At 39.0% G+C, this 18,149-nt stretch overlaps 1 protein-coding gene across 1 annotated transcript; it reads right to left on the minus strand.

Moving 5' to 3' along the window:
- Positions 1-7,714: 7,714 nt before the first annotated feature.
- Positions 7,715-17,267, minus strand: Mvd (mevalonate diphosphate decarboxylase). The gene is made up of 9 exons (XM_080275530.1): positions 17,205-17,267; positions 16,159-16,297; positions 13,702-13,748; positions 11,171-11,308; positions 10,718-10,917; positions 9,863-9,985; positions 8,928-9,113; positions 8,323-8,487; positions 7,715-7,891 (listed from the first exon to the last, which is right to left on the minus strand). The coding sequence occupies exons 1-9, from the start codon at positions 17,254-17,256 to the stop codon at positions 7,715-7,717; spliced, it is 1,227 nt and encodes a 408-aa protein (XP_080131656.1). The 5' UTR covers positions 17,257-17,267.
- Positions 17,268-18,149: the final 882 nt, after the last annotated feature.

Consider the following 18,149-nt stretch of genomic DNA (forward strand, 5'->3'; position numbering starts at 1 on the left):
AAATTCTAAAATGAACCATAACAACTATATTAACTTTCACCATCCATGTCTTTCTTTGTTCATCATCTCTTTTAATAGGCTTCACATTCTTTGTAGTCATGAAGCAATGATGCTCAGATTATTCAGAAACTTGACTGACCAGAAAATGTCTATGATATTTGGTAACTAACAAAAATTATAATTTGTTTCTGCACTGCATTAATAACATCCTAATATAGGTTTATAATACTGGTATATACACTATCTTTCGTTAAGTCACAAGCAAGGTCATAACAGTCAACAATAGCATTTAAGTATAAGCACCACTAGTGGTCAACATTAACATTACAATATTTGATTATCCTTACTTCAGTTGTTCTAATAGGTGATGATTGTATGTATGAGGTTCTAGTGTTTGAGTATACAGTACATTCAAACAGCTTTTGTCAACAAGTCTCACTGATTCCTTCTAAATTTGTTACAGCATTGAGTTAGAGTGGAAGTATGTTAGGCTGACAACGAAGGCACAGATGAATATTGTTACTTTGTACTAAAGATGATAGTTGATTGGTTTGGAAGAACGTGATACTGGATTTCAATATACTATAGTTCTTTCACCTTAACTTGGCCCCAGATTATCGTCTTCTTGTGGCATATTTCATGTAGTTCAATGGTGGGATAAGATAATAATATGGCTCTACATCCTTTCCATGGCATTTCTGCTGACAAGCATCATATTCTATTGCTCATGTGTTCTTACAACTCAACATTCAAGATGGAGAAATGGCAGGTTTAGGCCAAGTTAATATAAAAAGAGTATAGTCATTTATTCTTCCATACAGTAAGTGCTTTCCTACTGATCATCAGATAATACAGTAACAAAATTAATGTGCATACCTCTAACATATAAGTAATGCATCACTCACAGGCAAGTTAACTATTGTACTGTACTTCACAGTGATGTACCATACAGTATTTTAGTCTTGCTATCCCGGACTGTTTTATTAAGACTGGCAGAGACTTTCTGAACTAATGAGGATAAACACAACTTTCTCTGATTCTTTCAATACAAAAGGTCTGCCACAAAGTGAATAAAACTGTCTGGAAGTAGGAAGAACAAATTAATATGTCACCAGATTCAAGGTGTTAACAGGGACATTAAACATTTGCTAGACATATATGCTCAGCATGTTTTCATTTACACAAAAAACTGTTTGTCCGTACCATTACAGTACTTGACATAAAGCCTTTGACTGATTTAGTGGTATGGTACCATCATGAAGTTCTTGCCCAATGTATACGGTTTCTTTGATGAGGGGAAAGGGCCATCCATACACAATACTGTTTGATGCTGCTGCCTAAATTAAGCATACATGCATGCATGTACACTCAGATATGAATATATGTGTGCATGCATTCATGCACAGTACCCCAACACATATGAATTGTTATAGTGTTCACAAATTCCAATAAATAGCTAAGGACAAAAAGCACAATACTGCTGCATATTCACTTACAAAAAAAATTTAAAAGACAGGACAAACTTTGTCAGTGATATAGAATTGGTGGCAAACAAAAACATTCTACAGTATATGCAATGCAGCTGTATATGACTCTGCCTTCAGTAAATAAACCTCTTGAATCTAAGTGATGTCCTTTTTAGTTTGTTTTTCATGTATCAACAAATTTATTGAACTTTAGCCATACTCTTCAAGCTGGAGGGCTTAAATAATGTACATCTTTAATAAAACCCTAAGAATACGAGACCTCTTTCCTATGCTTAACAAACTCATCTGAAGCCAGCAAAGATTACATCAAAAAGGATGCCACTCAGATTCAAGGGGTTAAATATAACAACAAATCAGATCTGGTGATTCACATGCAAGTCTGAGACAATTAAAAGAATAAGAATTTAAATTTAAATACTGGCTTATAAATGAGATTAATCTCCTCAACCTGACAAGTCTCAACCCTGATAAATTCATCAGCTAGCAGTCAAAATAAACTAAGATGACATCTGAGGCTGTATAAAAATTGCTTATAATTTCATCAGCCTGAATGGTCTCCCCTATGTTGCATAAAATATTTTGGAGGCCGGAGAAAAATTAGTACATAAAAACATACTCAAGCTGATGGAGTAAATGAGATATAGTAATAAATCACCGACATAAAAACAAATTTAACTAGGAACCAGAATATCAAACTATATCATATGTCTATTGTCAGATGCTTTAATCCCTTATGGGGTGGCAATTATACTAGGTACAAATTACAGTGATGTACAGTAAAACCTCTATATAACAGACTTCAATAGACTGAAATTTGCTTCATTGGAATTGAAGAGCTACTGGACTAAATTCTTATACAGTATATCAGAAAAAGTCTGATAAAGCCAGAGGCAGTCCGGACTGCCTGACCACTTCTACTATGTTCACCACAATAAGGTAAACAGAAGACATGTTTATTAGTGTGCAGTACGGTATTCCATCTATCCATCATCTAATCCTACATTGCCCCATAGAAGCGTAGAAGCCCGGGGCAAGGCAAGTTGGTTCTGACATTTAAATGAGAGTGACCAGCCTCACTCATCCCTGAGTGGCATTACATGTGCAATAAACCCCAACCACCCCTTGGATATAAACGTTCACCGGCTCAATCCGAATGGAGCGCAGCAATTACCCACTAAACCACCATGCACTCAGTACAGTATTAATATACAGTATATATTTATATCGCTTAATTTCTGCAGTGAATTTATAATACAGTACAGTACTGCAACGGTAGTGAAAACAGTTTAACACGTTAACTGCGCACGGCAGTTTTTTGGAGGTGTCCGTGGTGCACAGACATAGGGGTAAAAATGAAATTTCCCAAAGGCCAAATTTTGTCTTAGGAATTGAGAGAACACATCCCAATGTTATTTAGTAACGAAATATTAGCTCAATATTTACCTTGGTAAAGCCATGGATGAACATCGAAGTGTCTGATTTCCAATTAGAATGTATAGTTTTTGTTTTTTTTTCGGTTTCGGTTTTGAAGGCTCAAACATGCTTGAATGGGTTGGCCTTGCTCACCATGGCACTATATTCAAAATTCACCTGCGCAGCCAGGACTGTATTGAGCAGTCGCACTCGGAACAGCCCAGGCTGTATAGAGCAGTTAATGGGTTAAAAATCGTTGGTGCAATCCAGACTAATGTCTGATAAATTGGAAAAAGTCTGGGTTAGTAGGGGGAAGTCTGGATGTTGGTTTTATCGGAATTTTGCTTTTTATGGAATGGCTTGGGCCTCAATTTGTCCATTATGGCGAGGTTTTACTGTGCATGTGCATTATTCAGCCATAATCTGGATACTGTATACAGTAATGGTGCACTGTACTATGAAAATCAAAGACTGGACTACATAACCTAGTCCTGGACGTTTACGAGGTCTGTTCAGAAAGTATCCGACCTTAGGCTGTAAAAAATTAAATACTGTAGCCAACCTGTTGAGCTAGGACATTAATCCCCCTCAAAGGAGGCCCCTTCTGACTTGACACACATAGCCCAGTGTTCTTTCTGCTGCCTGAAACATTTTTCAAAGTCGTTTTTCAGTATCTCCTGCAGGTGCATCGTTGCATTTGTCATGATCTCTTCTCTCATCTCAAATTGGAAACCTTTCAGAGGAGTTTTGAGCTTGGGGAATAATTAAAAGTTGCACGGAGCCATGTTTGGCGGGCTGGGAGCCTGCTGGACCTGCGGGATGCTGTGCTTGGCCAAAAATTCCTACATCAGTTGAGAAGAATGGGCAGGGGCATTGTCATGGTGCAGCTTCTAACTTGTTGTTTTCCAAAGGTCTGGTCTCTTCTGCCAAAGTACATCACGATGATGACGCATAATGTTAAGGCAGTAATGTTTGCTGACAGTCTGACCTTCTGGTGTGTATTTGTGATGCACAACACTATGGTAGTAAAAAAAAAAAAAAAAGGTCAACATGCATTTTACGTTGTTGTGGACCGGTTGTGCTTTTCTGTTTGGCTGAGGCGACCCTGCATGCTTTCACTAGGGCAATTGTGCATTGGTTTTTGGGTCGTACCCATCCATCCAAGTCTCATCTCCCATGTTCTCCAGTGATAACAGTCTATAGAAAGTCTGGATCACGATTTGCACACTCCAACATGTCTTAAGCAACATTCATCCGAGAGAAGAGATTATGACGAGTGCGATGAAACACCTGCAGATACTAAAAACTGGTTTTCAAAAATGTTTCAGGCAGTGGAAAGAATGTTGGGTTACATGTATTAAGTCACAAGAGGCCTACTTTGAGGGAGATTAGTGTCCATGCTCTACAGATAAGCTACAGTATTGTTTTTTAGGGCCAAAAGTCGGACAATTTCTTAACAGACTTTGTATACTGCTGACATGCAATACAAAACTGGATGATGGATGGAGGGAATAATGACATGGTACTAAAACTTTACAATTATAAGACAATCTGCTGAAATCCGGTTGGTTTTTAGCAGCCACCAACGGTATGAATAATGCATGATAGTAGCAAAAATTTCAGAAATTAAATACAAACAAGTGGACATATAGTTTCTTCTTAATAATACTATAAAACACATACAGTATGATTTACGCGTCAGGTACATGAGTGAATATTTCAGGTATATCAGTATACTGTACTGTATATACACAGAAACATGGTTTTCCTAAACAAAATTTCCAAAACAAAAAATTACATTGTTTTATTATTATTTTTTGCTATTTTTCTGTTTGCAAGAATACATGCATCATTGCACTGCCACTCCAGACTTACAGTGTCAAAGAATTATGCACTACCATGATGTACATTCAGTCACAAGCTTATTAGTTCACATTCTGTGTGAAGCAATCTGAAACCACCCACAGACAATGATTACAGCAAAATAGCTGATAATCTTAGTCCTGCTTTCATGATGGAGCACAATACAATAATGCTTTCAAGTGATATTTTCAGCTTTATCAAGAATAACTACTGCTATTATATGCATACTCACAAAAAAAACATATACCTTTCCTCTGAAGTACTGTAGCACACTTATCATCAAGGCTATCATTGGATCCCTCTCCTGTGATATACATTTATATCTTTATTATGTGTATACAAACCAGCTGGCAAAAGGCAACAAGTGCTCATTCAACTTTTATACAGTACTTAAAACATCATACATCTCATGAAATGTATGAATGGAGGCCACTACTGGTCTGAGTCGACTGGACAGATGACAATGGAAGACGTGTAAATAAGTCACACATACCAGGTCTCAGATATATACAATAAACTTTATATTGCATACAATAAACTTTATATTGCATACTGTAAGGTAGGCTTCCATTCAGCATGAAGTTCGCTTAAGTTAATCTTAAGATAACAGAAGAAAGTAAAACTACATCTACAGTCAAAGAAACAACTATTTTCCATGTTCCATCTGACGAAAATTTACAATTGGTAAAAGTAATGAAAACACTATCTCAACTAGGGAGTGTTTTATGTGGTTCGATTTTTCCGCTATATACCTGTATTTGTCAAACTTTGGGAAGATACATGTGTCTGTACCAGTAAGTAAAAAACATTTAACTGCTAATGCAAATATTATTGGGGTTGAAAATTATTGACTGATACAGCCAAGCAATTGTTGCACATGAATGTCGTAAAGTGTAGCCAGTCCTACACAGCACACTGATGCTGTCCCAGATGAAAGACAGGCATTCTGTATGCTAAGAGCTAATTATAGACTGTAAACAGAGTACAGTATAATCCATGGACATACATTACTTCAGCATGATGCTTAATATCATTACAGTATCTAACTGAAGATGGCTTATATAAGGAGTACAAGCAATATTTCCATGGATCATCCTACAATGAATATTGTGCAGTAACTATCAAACTTGTTTGTCAAAAACTCTGTTTTCTTTTCACCTGAGATTTAAAGATTCTCATGATCATATATTACTCTACCAATATACAATAATCAGAAAACTAAGAATAGTCATACCAGAGAACTAAAAAGTATACTGTGGTCATGTTAACTGCTTTTTTTTGCAGACAAGAATGAATATTTGGATTTGTCCTGGCCAATCACAGAGTAAGCTTAATTTCCAGAGCTTATTTTATTAGATCAGCAGTTGAGATTCTAGAGCCAATGCTGAGAGATCCTACAAGACAGACTTGCACATAATAATCACAGCCAGACCATTTCTTCACTTTATGCTCTAAATTGTTCTCCCCTGCTTTCTTCCTAAACTTATTTAGTGTCTTTTGCCTAAATGTACCGTACTGTTATTTTTGCTGTATAACTTTTACATTACAGTAGTAAAAAAAAAAAAAAAAAAATCATTCTTCAGCCTTTTTCCCCTTTTGTTCCTTTGTAGATTTTCTCTCAATCTCCTGCCTCTGCATTTATGCATTCATCTGTTCCTCTCTCTTACACTGCAACCCTAAGACACACAGCAGAACTCTGTTGACAATTGGTACTGTACTACTATCATGATCATCATCCTGGCCATTCTTTCATTTTTGTACCGCCATCAAAAGGATAGGGTGATTCTTGAAACAAAGAGAAGGTAGAAAAGTGGGAGCACAATCTACAGCATGCCTAATACAAAGGGCCATACAATAATTTAAGTCCCCAAATCCTGGCTCCACCTCACAGTACCATCAGCACTTTTTTTTTCTTTACAGATGCACTTCACACACTGTATACCTACCAGTCAATCCATCAACTGCCAAATAACCTACCAGTCAATCCATCAACTGCCAAATAATAAAAGGCATAGTACACTACCTCAATATACAGTAATTTACACCAATTCTTGACAGTCTTAAGTGATTAAATTCTCAAGAAATGTATTCAGTACTTGACTTTTTTTTAAAGGTTTTGTACGAGGCGTGGACATTGCAAGAGGGGAACAAGTCAAGAGTGAGAGCAGTGGAAATGAGTTACTTGAGAGGAGCATGTGGAGTGACGTGGAGGGACAGGTTGACGAATGAAGAAGTGAAGGAACGTTGTGGGGTAGATGTGGATGTGGTTGAAAAGATTAGGAGAAATACACTGAGGTGGTTTGGACATGTGGAGAGAATGGAGAATGAAAGACTGACTAAGAGGGTGTATGTAGGTGAGGTGGAGGGAGGGAGAGGGAGGGGTAGACCGAGGATGAGGTGGAGGGATGGAGTTGAGAGGTATATGAGGGAGGGGGGGTGAGTTGGGGGGAGGGTAGTCGAATGGTGGGTGACACAGTGACTTGGAGGCGTTTTGTCTGTGGCCACCCTTTGCGGGATTAGGGCGTCGGGCTATAGATAGATAGATAGATTGTACATCCATGTATTTGTCAACCTTGTTCACTGACAGCAGCTCTCCATGCTACATGACCTCTGGTAGCACCGATGTTGAATCCATTAACTCTGATATCATTTTGTAGGACCTCATCCTTAATCTAGGTCTTGGTGCTCTTCCTTCTACAATCAAAGTTCTAAAAATTTTCACCCATTATTCAGCCTCTATTCTCTTCACATGCCCAAACCACTTCCCTATATGCATCACATTAGTAAATATCCACATAAATTGGAGCAAAACACTCACACAGTAACTAATTCCTCTCGGTACGAATCCTCCTGTAGCTAACCCCTGACGTGATGACCAAGAATTTCTGCATGCATTCACTAAAAACCTTCCTGCAGTTGCTCCATACTCTACCCCTGGCTCTAACCCACTCCTATAGATTTGATTCTCCTTCCACTTCCTTTTGCAGCTTTGGGAGTCCAGTGGCAGGGTCCAGGAGGCTGGATGTGGGGTCTGTGAGAATACGAGGGCCATCTCCCACCTTGGTGTGAATGAGGTACTTCAGATGGCCACATGGCTGGGCATCTTCATCAGCCAGGTTCTTCAGTTCCTGGTAGAGTGGAGATCAGAGCCAACTAGTAGGCATATTACCATTTTTACCACTGTCATCATCATTATAATCATCATCATCATCATCATCATCATCATCATCATCACCATCTTGACTTTTTTTTACTACCTACAGATGGGAAAAAAAATGTAAAGAGATGGTATGAAGTTCGAAAATTATCAACACCATATCTAGTGAAATGGGCCACACACTCATTTGCATATTCAATCTCCTGGAATCTTCGCTGCACTTTTCAGGGCTATCTGTCCGCATATACTCTTTTGGAATTTTTCTTTTTGGATGCACTTCACACACACACACACCTGCCAGACAAAGTACAGTAAATGTCTACTATCAAATTAAAAAAGGATGCAAAACCCTTTACTATATACAGTACTGCATGCATCATAAGCAGGCAAATTACAGCTTACCCGGGAGAGCTCTGGTATGTGTGTGGTGATGCCAGTGACGTAGGGGACAGAGTTAGAAGTGGGACTGGGGGGAAACGCACGCACCAGTACTCCAACAACCTCCTCTACCACAGCACCTGGTACAAAAATGCAGGCATTGGGCCCTGCATCAAATGTATAGCAGATCTGTGGGCCAAAGAGACACATAACCATCATTATTTACCGACAGTTACAAGACTACAGGTACTGACAAGGGTCTACATATGGTAACACTGTGTACCCTGGGTGGAGCTAAGTAACAGCAGCATCCACCCAGGAACCAAACTTCATCTTCTTTCCATGCACCCTGCTGCAAGGAAGGATCCAAGTTTGACCCTAGTGAGGTAATGTCTATCACAAGGGGGTGCTAGTTTCCTTCACAATTTACGTACTCAGTGGTATCTGTGGGACAGTCACACAGAAGTACTGCAGTTGCTTATATGTGGCTGACGGGTCTGCTTGGCAAGACAAACCAGAGTTAAGCAACAACAATAACTAACGATACAGGCAGTCCTCAAAGCCTATAACTTGTGTCCATGTTAAGTCAGAGTCTACTATTCATGATCAAGACAGCTAACTCCTCTCACCTTATGGCTGACATCACCAGCAGCAGTCTTGATGTCATTGTAGCGATGAACCAAAGCAGCAACACTATGGGAGGTGTCATTCATATAGACACAAGGAGGGTTTGTGTCCTGACACACCGCATGCATCTCATTGCTGTCCGTCATTGTTATGTCGCAGAACTCACTCCAGTTCTTGTCTTCAATTGCCTTGAAGATGAGATATGATTTTATTTACTGAAAAATTATATGAAGCACATCTATAATGAAAAACATCCCCCACCCCAATGACCAATCAATATGAGCAGATGGTCATGCCTGTGGGGTGGAGTTAGGTTGCTGTGGGCTGGAATGGTGAGAGAATGAGCGTGCAACTCGTTTCACTAAGCATGCGACTGATTAGTTTCCCCTCTATCTGTCTTCTCTTTCTTTGCTTTCTGGACTCTGTCTCACCACATCCTTAAAAAAAAAAAAAGTGGTCAAAGTGGTCAGGATGATTATGATAATAATGAAACATGGAAAGTTCTAAATGATTACCCCTATTACCCTGAATCTGGCAATGCATTATAAATACTTTCTTGCTACTTCCAGACAATATAATTTCATGCAGTTTAGGAAAGGCCCCTCATACTGAATCGGTTAATGAAGACTAATTCTTCCAGTCTGAGAACGCTTTCATAAACTTAATAGAAGTGCCTGGAGATAGCAAGAGTACTGAAGGGGTTAAAACAATAAGGTTATAGAAAACTGATCATTGGGAAAGTTATTAGTCCAGCTCATCTACCTTAACTTGGTGGAGATTTACATCCTTTAGATGCCTCAGTCCAATGACAGAATGAGACAATGCTACGGGCCTCTACCATTTCCAGAGCACTTCTTGGTGATTTGGCTAACATCTCCTGCAGCAGCTCATGCCCACTGGTTGTAGCAGTTAATGTACAGAATGACTCTTGTCTCACCTTCATCATATCGTCAGTGCGGGAGACAACTGTCTCTTTGATACGGTACTGCATCAGCTGTGACGTCTGTACGGTCTGCCTCATGCCGATTGTGCTTCCAATTTTTTTACGACTATCATTTGCCTGCAAAAATCACAGACTGAGTTCATAATTACTGTACTCAAAACATGGACATTCCTCGTTATGGCTTGTATTCTGGTTGGCAAAGGAAGCTTCAGAGCACCCCTTCTTAACAACACATTTTGCATTTTACATCTTATTATTCTTTTGTATGTTATTTGCATCATTTTAATACTTCTTAGAACTTTGTTTTGCATGTTACACCTTGACATTCTCTTGTAAGTCACTCATAACAGACAGGCATATGGTAACGTAGTTCGCATCCACAACATACAATAGGGTACTCAAGTGTATTGTGCTGAATAAATTTGTAACGCAGAAGTGTTATAAAGTCTCCGAGGCCAGCTAGAAACTAAGTCCTATGTGTTGAGGATGTGTTCTAAAATATCACAACTTTTTCTATACAACTTGTATTGTAAACTGGGGAGACTGGCAAATCAGCTTTACAGGTATGGACGGAACTTTAGTTGGCAATATTACTGTATATTACAATGGACTTAACAACAAAAACAGAATGTACAAAAATAATGAGAACTTTCTGAACAGAACTCTTACCTCCAAAATACAAACTATCTGTTTTCCAGGTAAAAATTATCAAAATCTTACTGAAACAGACCATCAAAGACCAAAACACAGAAATATTTATATAGTATCCAGTGCAACGATAATTTTAAAAAATGCAGAATTTCAGAGGATCCAGAGAAACAAAGCAAAGTTCTGCTATAAAGCACTTACTACACATATGATCACTCTAAGGTCCGGGAAGTGGTGAGGCGGTGCAACTGGTCTTGCAAAGGAGTCAGTGCCATCATCTGCCTGGCCCATGTACCAGCGCACAAGGCCCCCATACACACTGCGGCATGCTGAGCCCGATCCTTGCCGTGCCACATATGACAAGTCTCCCTCTACACCATACAGCTGACCCAGTGCATACACTGCAACCAAAATCTTTCAATGGAATAATGCAATATTTAAAGATCCGTTATTGATACTTTCAAGCTCTTCTAGATTGCATAAGTAGGAGTCGCAGTGTGAACTATTCCCTTTGCAATCTAGCGAAGCTTCAAACTACCACCATAACGATGGACAACTGGTATGTGTTCCATGTCACAACCTGGCTACACCTTCTCTCTAGCCAGGAATACAGTTGTAATACTGATCATCACTATAAATACAACATAAACCTACCAAGACAAGCATAGCCAGCAGCAGAGGAGGCAAGTCCAGCTGCGGTGGGGAAGTTGTTTTCGGAGCAGATGTGGATGTGCCAGCTCAGGGTATCACTGGCACTGTCCTCCAGCTTCCTCTTGGATGCTCGCCGACGCACTGGAAATCAAGGCACAGTTCAGTACAAGTAAAATAAGGTACAGTTTATCTTCACTTAACCTCGTCCATCTCATGTCACATTTTTCAGTTCGTTCTTCATATCCCCAAACAATTTTATGCTTAACCCCTAGAATCTGGGTAATGTCCTTTTCTACTGCCCTTTATTCTTGCATAGAAAAGACCTCTTGTATTGATGGAATTTATGAAGGCTCCATCTAACTCTTCCTGTTTGAGAAATCTATCCAAAGTTGAATAAAACTGTCTGACAGCAGCAAGAATAAGCTGGAAAAAATATATATATATATATATATATATATATAATACATAAATATATATACATGTATATATATATATATATATATATATATATATACAGTAGAAGTCTGATTTTTCGGCATCTATGGGACCAGGCAAGAGCCGAAAAATCAAAATTGCCGAATTATCAAAAACCCTACCCACTCAGTACCTTACATGTTTCGGTGAACACTATCATTACTACTCATATCATTACAAATGTGTTTGGAGGGAGTACTGTATACTGTTTGATACTGTACAATACTGTAATGAATACAGTACTATACATGAATATGAAAAATAAAGAAATTAGTGAACATACTGTACATAAATATAATGGTACAGTAGGCCTACAAGTTCACATGCACTTACATAAACTTATAGTAGGTTCCTTATTTACATATGTACAATAGAAGGGGTTGATTGGAGTCTGCTACTGCTGGAAGAAGTCCCCAGCAGTAGAAGGTCCTGCAACAGGCTCTAAGGACTCATGGAGAATTTCAAGACTGACGAAAAAATTCGGAAAATCTGCCGAACGATCAGAGATTTTCGTAAATGGGACTATTTCTCAAAACTGCCGAAATGTCAGATTTGCCGGGGAATTGGATGCCGAAGAATTGGACTTTTATTGTATATATATACATATATATACATGTATATATATATATATATATATATATATATATATATATATATTACCCAAACTGAAGGGGTTACAAAGTGATTTCCTTACTTAGAAGGGCCTGACACAGCCTCCATTTACCCCGTAACTACTAATGGCCTATTGGATAAAACTGTCTGTTGGTGGGAAGAAGAAAAACTAAAAGTGTCACTGGAATGAGGAGGTTAAAGCCTGTACTGTAAGGTATGCAGTACTTTAAATGAAATGGCTTTCAGTGAGGTATGTCTCTGGTTTATTATTGCAGACATAAAAACACAAAAAACACTGTCATTTCTCAAAACAATGTTTATCAAAAGCAGTTTTACATGAAGAAGAAGTGTTACGGTAATTCACCAGTAACTACATAATGAAACAACTTTAAACAGTAACTATGTATCAGAAAAAATACAAAACCTGTAATGACTAGCACAAGTACTGTACAGTAATTTCTAAAAGACGAGCATAAAGCAAAAACTGATTACTGGTAAATCCCTGAATCTAGATGGTGTCCTTTTTTGTTACTACTGCTCTAACTGCATGATTATGTTGATCTTAGGGAAGGCCTTGTGTACTGAAGATGTTTATTGAGGATAAGTATGGTATTAAATATATATAAACCCTTGTGTTCAAAATGTCATTCCTAAGCTTCATAAAATCATCAGGGGATGGAAAGGATAGCATGAAAAAGACATCTTCAAGCCCAAAGAGTTAACAGAACCTACATCTAATGTATTTTATTCAAATCTAGGCCTAATTAGTCAACACTACTGCCTTAACACTTCAACCAGCCCACACAGTTTCTGTATTATTATTTGTTTTAAGACTCCAGCAACATGACTTGACCCTTTACATAAGGCACCATAACCTTCAGAGTTTACAACATATTGGCCATCATCATGTCAATAGCTTAAGTTTGTTGCCAACACTGAAGATTATAGGCAGGCTGTGATCTCCTTCAGTTTCTCCCTCCTTTCTCCACTTTATTACTGATACTGGTACTACCGTCAGGAACTCTATTACATTATGCCAGAAATTCCCCATTAACTCTAGTCATGGTGGGGTGTACAGCGAGGGATGAAGGTTGTCCAATGCTCCACTGCATCAACTTTACACTTGGAAGGTCTGTCACTTCCCTCCCTGATGCTCATATCAAGAAGCATCATCTATAAGCAGAGAAACACGTTGAGCCAAAGGAATATTAGCCTGGTAAAGGAAATGGGAAGTACCAGTACTCAGTAGCAGATGTAATATACTAGGTGAACTTTTGTTTCCTGATACACATTAAAATCTATGGGGCTTGAATGATGGGTAAAGCAGTATAGAATAACTTGGTAATTTAGCTACTTATGGCTTCTTCTTCTAATTTCCTTGTCTCTTATTCTACCCATCCCAGTGTCAAGGGAATCTGGGAGATATATAAAACATATACTGTACTCACCCTCTTTCAGGCAATTTTGTATTCTTGGATTCTCTAATGACTCCTCTCTGGAATAATAAAAAATAAATAAAAAATATATGATACACAGCAGTATCTGTCTTATGAGTGATGATTGCATTACTGTATGAACACAATCAATCTTAAAAGTGTTTTAACATAAATATCATCAAACAGACATTTTTATTCTAGTATATTTATAAATGAGGAATTTGGAAGGAATTTGAGTGTAAAGTGGAGGGACTGTAAGAAAATGTTCTGGAAAGAGGTGAAGAGAGTAAGACAGGGTGGAAGTAAGGTTAGCAGGGGAGTGAAAGATAAAAATGGTAGATTACTAGTGGAGAAGGAGAAAAAGTGCGCAGATGGAGAGAACACTTTAAGGAATTGTTGAACATAGAGGATGGAAGTAATGCGAGTATAAGTGGCTGGGGAATGGCTGGGAGAAGAAGGGAGGTGAGAAGACAGGAAGAAATCGGTAGGATAGAAGTTGTGGAAGCAACGAAGAAAGTGAAATTGGGGAATGCCCCAGGAATGGATGGAGTGTGTGGTGAAATGCTGAAGCATGGGGGAGAGATAGTAGTAGAATGGATGTGGAAGATGTGCAGATTGGCCTGGGAGGAAGGTAGAGTCCCAGAGGATTGGAAGTCAGGTATAATTATTCTCTTGTACAAAGGAAAAGGGGAAAAAGAAGTGTGTGGTAATCATAGGGGCATTTGTCTTCTTAGTATAATAGGAAAAGTGTATGGTAGAATACTTATTGACAGAGTTAGAGAAAGAACAGAGGAATTAGTTGGAGAAGAACAGGGAGGCTTTAGGAAGGGAAAAGGTTGTGTAGATCAGATATTCATTCTTAGATCTTTAGTGGAAAAGTTTCTAGAGAAGGGAAAGAAGTTGTATGCGGCTTTCATGGATTTGGAGAAAGCATATGACAGGGTGGATAGACAAGGATTGTGGAAAGTATTAAGAATATATGGAGTAGATGGAAAGTTGTTGAATGCTGTGAAGAGTATGTATGATGGTGCTAAGGCTGCAGAGCGTGTGGATGGTGAACTAAGTGAATTTTTCTCTTTGGAGGTTGGGTTGAAACAGGGATGTGTCATGTCTCCATGGTTGTTCAATCTGTTCATGGATGGGGTAATGAAAGAGGTACAAGGTAGAGTAGTGGATGTTGGAGTGGCCCTGGTGAGAGAGGATAGTGTTTGGAAACTCCCTGTACTGTAATTTGCAGATGATACTGTGTTGTTGAGTGAAGACAAAGGGAAGCTGCAAGGCTTGGTGGATGAGTCTGGGAGAGTGTGTAAGAAACGGAATCTAAAGGTGAATGTAGGGAAGAGTAAAGTGATGGTCTTTGAGAGAGGTGAAGTCAGTGAATGTACAGCGAGGTTGGATGGTGAGGAATTGGAAAATGTGAGTACGTTTAAGTACTTGGGTAGTGTGATGAGTAAGGATGGAGGTTTGGAGGGTGAAGTGCTTGAAAGGGTACAGCAGGGAAGAAAGGTTGCTGGTTCTTTGAAAGCAGTGATAAGAAACAGGGAAGTGAGCATGGAGGTGAAAAAGTTACTACATGACAGTATTGTGATACCAACTCTAACGTATGGAAGGGAAGCTTGGACGTTGTTGGAAGGACACAAGTCAAGAGTGAGAGCAATGGAAATGAGTTATTTGAGAGGAGCCTGTGGAGTCACATGGAGAGACAGGCTGACAAATGAGGATATAAAGGAGCGTTGTGGTGTGGATGTGGATGTGATAGGAAGTGTTATGAGGAACACACTGAGGTGGTTTGGCCATTGGAGAGGATGGAGGGTGAAAGACTGACGAAGAGAGTGTATGTGAGTGAGGTGGAGGGGGGAAGAGGGAGGGGGAGGCCGAGGATGAGATGGAGGGATGGGGTGGAGAGGTATATGAGAGAGGGGGGTGTGAGTTGGGAGCAGGGTAGTGAAATGACGGGGGACAGGACGACGTGGAGGCGGTTTGTTTGTGGCCACCCCAAATGGGATTGAGGCATCTGGCAATAGATAGACAGATAGATAGATTTCTGTATGCAATGGAAGAAGAGGTCTATTTAATTTTACAATGCCATGAATTATTATTAAAACAGAAGAATTATATCTACATATGGGGTACTACTAGTTGTACCTATAGTAGCTCTAACCCCAGGTTAATCTGAGTGAGAATCTGGTGGACTGCAGGCAAAAGCTGTCCTTCTTCTGCAGTCCACCATTCTCCTTTTGGGGGATCGGAATGGGACTGACAGACATTCAGATAAGGTGCCAGCATGTAAAGGTGTCCCTCTAAAGCACCATCTATATATTCATACCTATATATGGAAATGCTGGTAAATGCTGTTATTCAGAAGATACAACATTTACCTAACGAAGATCCAAGAACGGGTGAAACTGATCTTCTGAATAAACAACTTTCCTAAATGCTGGAATGAGTTTTCCTTGTGAAGTTACTTACTTGCCATTGAGCCAGAATCTATCCTCTGTAAATGTGGGAGAGATGGATATGGTGGTCTTAGCGCACATTTCATCCTGACTCAGAGTGAAGCTGATGGAGTCATTCAAGGGCAGGATCAGCATCTCATCTCTCTTTCCCCCTGAAACAAAGTTGGGAATATTTACCCCTCCAACCCAAGGAAGCATTTTAAAATATTCTTGCTATCTTTTGATGACATTACAGTAATCAAATCAGGGGAGGCAATTCAAACTGAAGTGAAGAGATTCAGCCTTCATTAACCCTTTTATTACTAAGAGCTCTTACCAAATTTAATATACTGTATTACCCAACAAATGCAAAGTACAGTACAGTATAAAAAGATATCATCAACATGGTGTGGTTGAGTCATTCAAATTGGTAATATAATTTTTGCTTACTTCACTTTATTTCCAACCATTTAATTCACTTGAGTTGAGATTTCTTGTTGTGAAGGGCTGATGAAGACTATATCTGACAGCTATAATTCCGAAGCTCATATTCTCGTCATTCAAGGAAGCTCCCTACCACCTCTTCCTTAGAGATTTATCTTTTGATACTGGTGGTCAGGATCCTTTGGTATGATATTCAAGCAGCGTATGGCATGTTGGAAAGATTTCTGGTATGTACCAGGTAACAAACAAGAGGACTGTAAGGTGTAATAAACAAATCACTACAGGAGAGATACTGGGGAGCTTCCTCAACCAACGTGATTACCAGCCATGGTCTACACTCTATAAGTCTATTTTACATAAGTAAGACTGTCCAAACCTGCAAATATCTTCGCTTGTATGGGGAAAGTTGTGATACAGTGGAAGAAATTCCGACGTTATGTGGTTTGCCTTTCCTATGTTCTTGAATTCCCTATAGCAGGTACTGAAGAACTGATTAATCCCTTCACTACTGTGACCTAAAATTAACCGAAAGCCCAGCTAGGTAACAGTGATTATTAATAACTTGGATGTAACCTATTCCGGAAGTGGGTGTAACTTTCTATACTGAAGATAATGGTTAACTCAGTTTATACTTACAATATTTAATTACTGCAATGTTAACCGGGGCTGTGCAAGTAACAGTCTTCATTGTGGCAGGTCTTTTTTTCAGTAACTAAGCAAATTGAATAAAACTTGACAGCCACCTTCCACCTCCCTCCCTGACACTCTAAAGTTCCGTGTTGGTCATCTTCATTTTGGGTTGTACCTTTAAAAAAGAGAAATATCCAATCAGATTAAGAAAATCACAAATATATTTCCAGCATTTAGCGACAGATTTATTATTTATTATATAATTAGTTGAATTTAACCAGAGAATCAAGTACAGTAGCATAATTCCCTGGTAGGACTGTACTCTTTAAATAAACATTGCTGGCTAGATAAACAAATGTCAGCTGTTCAGAATGTAAAAACACAGTGCTATCGGGACAGAGAGGAGAAAGCCCTGACTTGAACTTCCACATATACTCAACACTGTAATGTTGACGTAAAATCAGGTATGGTAATAATCTATGTGTGTGGGGCTTGCAAAGTGTTTAATAGAGTCGGTTTCGATACAGCTTTATCACAGTATTGTACCGGTAGTATACAGCCCAAACCCCCCTCCCCCCTTTTTTTTTTAATTGAATGCCCATTACTGACATTTCCCAGGCAAAAACAGCATCTGACACTCATTGTAGTCTGTTCGTTTTCATATGACGGAACTGGACATCTGGAACTTGAATACAGTACTGAGTTGTGGCCAGGTAAAATTTGATGAACCTAATTTTTGAGACAGGAATGTGTCTCCTTGGTCACTGTTCGTATCAGCCTATTAGTCTGACTATACCTGGCCATCAGCTAACTGAAAGGAATTAGATGTCTTAAGGTCAGAACAAAAACTGCATACGATGGTGAAATACAGTACAGTATTGTGACTCTGTCTGTTGGACGGCAGTGAAAGGTCAATTGATGGTAACCTGGAAATCAAGTTTACGTTAATAC

This window comes from Coenobita brevimanus, chromosome 62, assembly GCF_032717465.1.
Source record: "Coenobita brevimanus isolate Jiangsu-jjx chromosome 62, ASM3271746v2, whole genome shotgun sequence".
NCBI lineage: Eukaryota > Metazoa > Arthropoda > Malacostraca > Decapoda > Coenobitidae > Coenobita > Coenobita brevimanus.

Coding starts and splice junctions, on each gene's coding strand:
- Mvd (XM_080275530.1), bottom strand. CDS start 17,256: ATGAAGACTGTTACTTGCACAGCCCCGGTTAACATTGCAGTAATTAAA. Junction 11,309..13,701: donor ACAAAATTGCCTGAAAGAGG/GTGAGTACAGTA, acceptor CTTGATTTCCAG/TGCGTCGGCGAGCATCCAAG. Junction 8,488..8,927: donor CTGGTGATGTCAGCCATAAG/GTGAGAGGAGTT, acceptor TTTGGCCCACAG/ATCTGCTATACATTTGATGC.